Source organism: Rattus rattus, chromosome 4 (assembly GCF_011064425.1).
Source record: "Rattus rattus isolate New Zealand chromosome 4, Rrattus_CSIRO_v1, whole genome shotgun sequence".
Classification (NCBI taxonomy): Eukaryota; Metazoa; Chordata; class Mammalia; order Rodentia; family Muridae; genus Rattus; species Rattus rattus.
In genome coordinates this window covers 80,473,207-80,482,040 of record NC_046157.1, presented here as the reverse complement: position 1 = coordinate 80,482,040, position 8,834 = coordinate 80,473,207, and the positions used below count along the sequence as shown (strand labels likewise).

General features: G+C 50.7%; 1 protein-coding gene across 1 annotated transcript in view; it reads right to left on the bottom strand.

Annotated features, from left to right (window-relative positions):
• Positions 1-1,336: 1,336 nt before the first annotated feature.
• Positions 1,337-8,834, bottom strand: part of Daam2 (dishevelled associated activator of morphogenesis 2) — a 114,436-nt gene continuing 106,938 nt past the window's right edge. The window contains exons 21-26 of the mRNA XM_032900533.1: positions 7,028-7,196; positions 6,297-6,404; positions 4,980-5,040; positions 3,500-3,631; positions 1,885-2,055; positions 1,337-1,647 (exon numbers count right to left, since the gene is read on the bottom strand). Of these exons, the coding sequence (XP_032756424.1) occupies positions 1,426-1,647; positions 1,885-2,055; positions 3,500-3,631; positions 4,980-5,040; positions 6,297-6,404; positions 7,028-7,196 (863 nt within the window). The 3' untranslated portion in view covers positions 1,337-1,425. The remainder of the gene's footprint in view (positions 1,648-1,884; positions 2,056-3,499; positions 3,632-4,979; positions 5,041-6,296; positions 6,405-7,027; positions 7,197-8,834) is intronic.

Genomic DNA, 8,834 nt, shown 5'->3' with positions numbered 1-8,834 from the left:
CCCTTTCAAACCAATGCACATACTCAGCTTAGCCTGCATCTCTCCTCCCCACAACATTATGGCCCCACTCCCTGGGAATCTCCTGTAGGAGGGCAGTCAGTGACAGGACCAGGACTGGGCAGCCCACGGTCACTAGCAATGACCCTGAGCCGGGGTGTTAGAGGAGAAGAGCCAGGAGCTGGCGGATGGTAATCAGGCGAGATCGAGCTCTAGATGAGAGGAGACCGGTGCATTTGACAAGCCTACACGGGGTTGACCTCATTTAGAACATTTGCCTAGGTATAGCAGTGCCAACCCACCAATACCATCAAAATGGCTGAAGACGGATGGACAGGATACATGGTGAGTGTGGACGGAGGGCCAGAGTGATCCCATGCAGTCAGGCTGAGGAACCAAAGGAACGTACGTAAGCGTTCCCTCCTCATCTCCCGGGCGTCTCCTGCCTGCTCTTCTCAGCCCCCAGTCTAATTGTCTCCCTCAGAGTGACAGTTAAATATAGAGGGTAGTTCTAGTCCTCAAGAACAATTCCCCAAGGCCAGCTGCAGGCAAGTATATGGAGCGCCATGTGACCTGCAGGTGGAGACTGGGAGGCCATTGTGGCACATCGAGAGTCAACTGAGGGGAGCGAAGCATTTGAGTGCTACCTTCTGGTGGGGATCTGAGGTCAGGCTCTCCAAGACAGTGGTCAGGTCACCTTAGGGTTTGCTTCAGGGTCTATGCCTGAGTCTGGTGAGGTGATGACAGGAGTCTTCCTTGGACACCCCTTCTCACCAGAACCTCACTATAAGCTGATGGTGAGGCAGAGTTCTGGAAACTGGAGATGAATTTGGGGACCAGAAATTAGTAAGTGGGATGGAGGTGGCCAGGGAAGAATCGAGGCCCCAGGACTTGGTGTAGGCAAAAGGTGCAGACAGATAACTCACTTGCTGACTCTGGTCCCGTTTGTCAGGAACATACTGGAGTTTATCTAGCTAGAACACACAAACCTCCTGGTTCCCATCCCAGATCCACGTTTTGTTGAGCTATCTCTTCAGATAGGAGCCTGAGTCCCTAGGTGTCCCCCACCACCTACTGTAAAAAGGTCGAGGAATGCCTGGGCCAGGGAGGGCCTGCCAGGGATGCCCAAGCTAGTCTTAGAGAATGATGGCCAGGAGGGGGAGGGGCCCACAGGGAGATGGACAGAACATGGGTGGGCAGAACATGGACGAGAATGGATAATATACAGAGACACGAGAAGAGCCTCTGTCAGTGCGGGGAGACCCCCGGTCTAACCGCACACGGCCCCCAGGACCCAGCCCAGGGCTCCCAAACCCAGTTTTCCAAATCACTTAAGTCATTAGAAGTCACTGCTTCTTCTATTCAACTCCTCTCCCCTAATCCCTGTCTCCAGGCTTGCTGCTATGTGGTGAGTCCCCAGTCCCAAAGTCAATAATTTAGCCTGTTTATCGCCCGCTCGCGGGTGACCTCTGCGACCTGGTTTCCAGGTCGCTTCCGGTTGCGCTTGAACTTGTTTAAGTCCTTGTCGAAAACTTCTCCAGAGCGCAAGGCTGACACTAGGTCATCGAACTCGCCGCTCTCCTCCAGGGTGCCTCCAACCAAGACTTTCCGCTGCCTCTGCCATCTTTCTTTCTCACGCTGTTCCTTCAACTGGGAGTGGAGAGAAGAGGCAACTCAGGAACATAGGCACGCCCCCTGCAGCTCTCTTGGATGCTCTCCCAGCTAGTGGCCACCCCTGCCGAGGACGTGGTTCCTTCCCGGGGCTAACAGCAACCCCGAAAGTGCCCCACCCCCACCCCCACTCCTGTTTTATCTCCCAGACTCCAAGCGGGGTCCCCTTCACACCCACTTCTGCTGTATCCCATCCCCTACCAGGCCCAGGCTCACCATGGATTCCATTCGTGCCCTCCTCTCATCTTCCTCCTTCCTCCTCCTCATGGCCTCCAGGTCCTGCCGGGCCTCCAAGAAGGCCTGCAAGAAGGTGTCGAAGATGCCAAAGAATTCATCCGGCTGCATCTTACTGTCCTGTTCTCCAAAGTGTGCCAGTGCCTTGGCGAACTGTCGAAGACACAGGCGGAGGCACGTGAGCCCAAGCCTACAGACAGGTAGCTTCCAGCTGAGCCGCGGACTTGTGCAAGCTGCAGGCTTGTAGGTTCTGAGACAGGCTTTTGAACCCCAGGGTTCACCAATGGAAGCTTTAATCCGAAAGTCATTGGTGATTCCTTCCTCGTCTAACCTGTTATTCCCCCAAAACCATGAGGCTGACTTCCGAAGAACTAGGTTGAGACTATTTGACAGTCTACCTTCCTGCCACCTCAGAGTCTTTGATTTTGTAGATAAGGGATCAGGAGATGTTGACCAGAGCAAGACTTTTCTAAGGTCAGGAACTGCTTGGCTTGAATGGAAAGGGCCCTCACAAGTCACCTAGTCATTGGGCGACTCAGTTGATGGGTGACATGCTTAACCCCTCTGGGACTCAACTTCTTCACCTGTAAAGTGGGATCAGCATCATGATACTATTGTGGGAGCTAAGTGGGGTGACAGGAGCAGCTGACTCTGTACTTGAAGCAGAAAGCGCTCTGACTCTGTCTTAGTATAACTCACAATATTGTCTAGGAAGCATCACTGCACATAACGTCCTCCTGGGCCAGTGGCCTGTGCACCTCCTGGGAGTTTGCTGGAAATGCTGGCTGTCCAGCCCCACCCTGGCTCTTCTGACTAAGAAGCCACATGTTAGGAGGAACCTCACACATGGGTCCATATGCATCCTCACAGGATGAGTTCAAGGTTGAGTTGGGCTCCCATGACCAAAACCCTCTGATTCTCAGCCTTCACATCTGTTGAAATGGACTATAAACTTTCAGCAAACCCTTAAGGCAGGTAGGCTAGGAGTCGTGAAACACTGGTGGAGGGCTGAGGCGGGGCTTATCCACTCAAGTGCTTGTCATGCAAGCACCGTGACCTGAGTTTTATCTCAAGTACTCCAAGTCTAGGTGTGTTGGTGTGATCTCAACACTGGGGAGATACAGGAAGGTCTCTGAGGCTTGTTGGCCAGCCAATCTCTTCTAATCATTGAGCCCCAGGTCCTAGTGTATTGTTTCAAAAAATAAAGCAGTCAGCTCCAGAGGAATGACACTGGAGGTTGACCTCTGACCTGCACATGTGTACAGGATCACACACACACACACACACACACACACACACACACAGAGAGAGAGAGAGAGAGAGAGAGAGAGAGAGAGAGAGAGAGAGAGAGAGGAGAAGAGAAGAGAGAGAGGAATAAAATTTAATAACAATGCTTATGGTGCCCAAGGGCCTAAGCAGTGGACCCTGATCTCTGCAATATGAGGTTGTCATTGATTGCCTTGGGGGAGGGAGAAGATGGGGATTCTGTAGGGTCTGGCTCTGGGTTTTTCTGTGTCCATGGTAAGCAGGCGAAGATGTTCCAGAAAGGCTATGTTGAGGAGCGGTGGGGTGAGAGCGGGCACCGGGCCATCTTTACCTTATCCCTGGCCTCATTCAACTGCTCCTCCAGCTCTGAGAAACTGAAGCTAGACACAGTGATGAAGTCACTCATGACAGGGACGAACTTGTCATTGGGGTCCCGTGCCTGCTGTCTCTGATATTCCAACTCCTGGGAAGGGAGAATAAAGCCCATTTTAAACAGATGGCAATCGGGGGCCATGGTGTGTCTCGAACAAGGACTTTGAGAATTGTCGGTGCATACCTTTGTACCCTTCCCTCGCCCGTCACCACCACTGTGTTTTGGGCAGTGACCCACAATCCAAGGAGTGCTGTCCAGGACCATCAAATGGAAACAACCACCCATGGCAGCACACAGAAGGCCCTGGGATTCTTAAGTTCTTGGGAACTCTCTAGTTCCCAAGTCTGAGGGACAAGGAGTGAGTTGAGGATTTCCTAGAGAGCTTGTCAGCTATGAAGATCTGAGAGCAGTAATGGCTGTAACAGGGCCAGAGCCTGGTGCTGGGATCCCGTGTTTGTACCTTCTCAATAGTCTTGTATTGACATCCTAAGGTGAAGCAAGGACATGGGATCTCACAGGTAAATGCAAACTTGTGACATTATGACACAATGTTGTCATCTGCAAAGTGCACACTTGGAAATGCACAATCAAGGTAGGAAAATATTATCATAAAAATTTCATAATGTCTTACGTAAGCTTGTGGTTTTGTTTCAGCCCTGTGCATAGCTCTCCTGCAGTACAGGTGGCCTATGGGTAATGAGTTGGACACTGCTGTCAAGTGACTAGGTCATAAGGCTTTTGTGAATGGGGTTAGTGGCCCTATACAAGGGTCCCAGGGAAGTCTGTCCTTTGTAGCAGGTGAGGATACAGTGGGAAGGTGCTACTCATGAGGACCAGGCCCTCACTGGACATTGGACCTGCCAGCACTTTGGTCTTGAATAACCCACCCTGCAAAATTATGAGATAAATGTCTTTTGTTCATACAAAAGCCATTCCATTGATTTGTCTTAGCCACCTCAAAGGTCTAAGATACCAAAGGTCCCATCAGTGTGAGTCTCTATTAGTTCAGGCATGATGGGAAGGGATGTTAGGTAGAATATCTCAGGGGAAATGCAGTTCCCCATTGCCACGCTGTGGGACACCTCTGTAGTCAGCCAAGCATCACCATTCGCTATGATCAAACATGAGCATGTGACAGTCTTAGGGCTAAGCCTAACAAGTGGACATCTCCCTGCTCAGTGACTGAGACAGTGTCAGACAGACAGCCTCTCTTTGAGGGTCTAAAGGTCAAACACAAGTAGGTGAATAATTTTTCCTGAAGGTTCTCTCCTCTGCTGTTGTCTCCCCTTCCCGTTCAGGAGCCCTGGGTCATCAAAACGCACCACACAGGGCATCCTCTGTCTGAGATGTGTGTGTGTGTGGATTGAGTTTGGGGTGAGCACTGGACCCAGTGATGGAGTGACATTGCCCTTTTCCTTGGACAGCTTCCCTCACTTACCACCTCCACTGCTCGGAGGCCCCTCCTGAGAGCGCCCACCTCCTTCTCCAGCTCTGCCAGGCTGTGGGAGACAGGAGAGGGAAAGAAAGCCATCAGCTCTGGGTGTGAGGGGCCAAGGATGGCTCAGAGAAAGGGCAGCTTGAAGCACCACGGCCCTTCGTCCCAGTCCCACTTAGGCCACTGACACATGGCTCTAGCCTGTCACTGCCCTGTGTGCCTGTCAGCAATTCTGTAAAGTGTCAGTAGAAAGCGCCACTCCATAGATCCTTCCAGATGCAGTGTCTCACAAAGCTCGTGCGTGTGTGTGTGTGCGTGTGTGTGTGTGTGTGTGTGTGTGTGTGTGTGGCCTGGAATCCCTCTGCCACACTATGGTCGTATATAGTAAACAGACTGTGGACCACGCTCTTAGACGTCTAGTTCTACCGGGCCACGTGTCAAATACACTTCTAATTTTTACAAGTTGCAAAGTCCCCGGTGTTTTGTTATAGCATGGAGTATCTCACATAAGGTTTGGTAGTTGTTACCCTTGGTGTCTCTGCTTGTCACAGGCCACAGATTAGGTCCCATGGCCTTAGCCGTGGATACCCTGCCCACTGAGGTTCAGGATCCCCATTCTTCCAACTGACTGGGTTTTGGTTTTGTTTTTTTTTTTTTTAAATGCACTCATTTTAAAATTGTGTGTGTGTGTGTGTGTGTGTGTGTGTGTGTGTGTGTGTGTGTTGCCTACATATAGGTCTGTACACCACACTTGTGCTTGAGGAGGCCAGAAGAGGGCATTAGATTCCCCTGGAACTGAAATTGTTGATGGTTGTGAGCCGTTATGTGGATGGTGAGGATTGAACTTGGGTCCTCTGGAAGAGCAGCTGGTGCTTTTAACCTCTGAGCCATCTCTCCAGCACCCAGATGAGCATTTTTTATTCTGGGCCAGCCCCCTCAGCTTGTTAGAGTTATATCCACCACCACCCCCTCCAGGCCACTTGGCCAGTGGTGCTGTATGATTAGCCCACTCCCTCATGCCCACCAGGGAGTAACCAGAGAGGGTGTTCTATGCTGCCTCCCTGTTAGAAATAAGTTCCATTTGCAATGGTCTCAATTAATGCTTCTGGTTAATGGCATTCTTTCTGTGCACGGTTTACTCCTCCATTCTCTTGGTATATCCAGAATCACTTATGAAATAAAGTGATTTGCACCCCAGAGAGAAAACCCTGGTTCTCCTAAAAGCATACCCTGAGACACTACCCATTCCTAGTGTCCCCTCAGACGGGGGAAGCCAGCGGGTGTGGGCTCTGTGAAGGAAAGGTTGGAGGTACTGCTTACTTGACCTTGGCGGCCTCGGATAGATGCAGCAGCTCTGAGGGCATGTTCAGGATATCCGGGAAGTGCTTCTCCAGGATCATGATCAGGTAATGAAGTAGAGAGATGTTCCTGTGGGTAACAGTTGTGTCATGGATTGAACAAGTGGAGGGGGGCTGAGGTAGTGTGAGGAAAAGCTAAAGCAATGAGTGGTGGGGAGAGAGAGAGAGGAGGAGGAGAGGGTGGAAGGGAGGGGAGAGGAGGAGGAAAAGAGGGGGAGGATGGAAGGGAGGAGGGGAAAGGGAGGGGAAGGGGGAAGGGAGGTGAAGGAGGAAGAGAGGAGGAGGGAGAAGGGAGAGGGAAGAGGAAAGAAGGATGGGGGATGAGAGAGAGGGAGAAGGGTGGAGAGAGGGATGAGGGAGAGGAAGAAGGGAGAGGGAGGAGGGAGAGGGAGGGAGAGGCGCTTAGTGGCTGAGAGGGCTTCCTGCTCTTCCAGAGGACCTGAGTTTGGTTCTGAGTAGTCACAAATACCAATAACTCACACATGCCAGGCACTCAATGCCCTTTGCTGGCCCCCATGGACAACTGCACTCATGCACACTGCACATGTGTGCACAGGCACACCACACACATTCACACACTAAAATAATTCTTTAGAATATATAAAAATGAACAAGACAGCTAGAATGGAGAGCTAGAAGACAGGAGAGTCCCAGATGGGGTAACATAGGGCAAGGAAGGTCATAGGTCCTCACCTGTCAATGCTGGACTTGGTGTCAGCAATCTTGTTGAGGCTGGCTACCCGGAACCCATAGGCACCCCCACGCTGACCCTTGTTCATGAAGTTGCCGATGGCTAGGACCACCTCCAGCATTTTCTTCAGACGCTTGCTGAGGGTCAGCTCCCGGGAGGCCAGCAGGATGGCTGGGAGAAGAGGGACAGCTCAGGATGCTGCACGGATAGAGCCAGGGCAGCGGGGTTTCCGGCTCCGCAAGGGAATAATGGAAGGGGCTACCTTTTCCCCTTAGGTAGACAAAACTACCACTGTGGTCCAGCTCCCTCCATTTCTCCCCCTCCCCACCTTCAGGACGAAGCTAGCATATCCTTAGAGCAGACCACCCCTAGAATGACTTTGAACACCTTGTCATGCGCATAAAGATTAGTATACTTTTAGGAATACATACTTGAATACAGCAACTTCGTCTTTGTAGACCTAGCAAGTTTTGTGCTTTCTGTATCTTTTTATTATGGGATGTTTGACACATTTTTGAAATTCTGTATTGTGTGTATGTGTATATATGTTCATGCAGATGCACATGTGTATGTATGTATGTATGCGCAGTTATGTGCACATTGTATGTGGAGGTCAGAGGACCATCTAAGGTACCTGTGCTCTGAGATAAGAAGGAAAGGACCAGACTCCCCTGTAGTCCTTGCCTATGCTGGATTGAAAATGCCTGAAGACCCTCGTTAGGAAGAGGAAACTAAAGCCCTTGGGGCTTGAAAGACAATGCCCCAGTGGCTGGGAGCACTTGTTATGAAAGCAAGAGGACCCGAGTTCAAATCCTCAGCACCTATGAAAAAGGCCAGGCATCACCATCTGTAGGAGAGCAGCCAGACAGGAGGATCCTGGGAGCTTACTAACCAGACAGTGTGACCCAGATGATAAACTTTAGGTACAGTGACAGACTGTCTCAAAAAGCAAGATGGAGAAAGACAGGAGGACACCTCATGTTTAAGGTTCCTCTGGTTTCTGCATGCATGCACATGAAACGTGTGCCCATCTCTCTCTCTCTCTCTCTCTCTCTCTCTCTCTCTCTCTCTCACACACACACACACACACACACACACACACACACACACACACACACACACAGAGCAAACACAAATGCATACAACATAAAAAGGAAAATCCCAGACAAAATGTTTGCAGGAATTTTCAAAGACAGTTTTAAAAAAAAGTAGCCATGAAGAAGATACTATAAAAATGAGAAAGGAATGAGAGTTGTTGAGAAAGCCTTTAGATCACACAGATGCACATTCTATGAACTAAAACTAACCCCGTTGTGAATGAGTGCATTTGCATGTGAATGCATGGTTGTTCCCTGTGCACATGTGTGTGTCTGTGTACATGTGTGAGCATTCATATAGAGGTCGGAGATGGACATGAGGCGTGTCTTCCTCAGTCACCCTTCACCTTGTTTTTGAGACGTTTCCTCAGTGAACCTGAACCCTGCCCCTTTGGCTAGGCCAGCTGGCCTGGGAGCCTCAGGGATCTGCCAATCGCACCCACAGCACTGGGTTACAGACAGGCCACCATGCCCAGCTCTCAGGATTGGGAACCGTGAGTTCTGGAGTCAGGTCCTCGGGCTTCTGCTGCAAGCATTTACTAATCTGCCGTCTCCTCAGCTCCCTCAGCCCAGTTTCTTCAAAACTACAAGCCAGAATGCATAAATTGTCTCTGATGGTGGAATAAAATAGGGCGCTGGAAACCAAATACCCACCCTCCACACCCATCTCTAGGGAGAATTCGAAGCCAGAATGCTAAGCTGTTGTACAGAG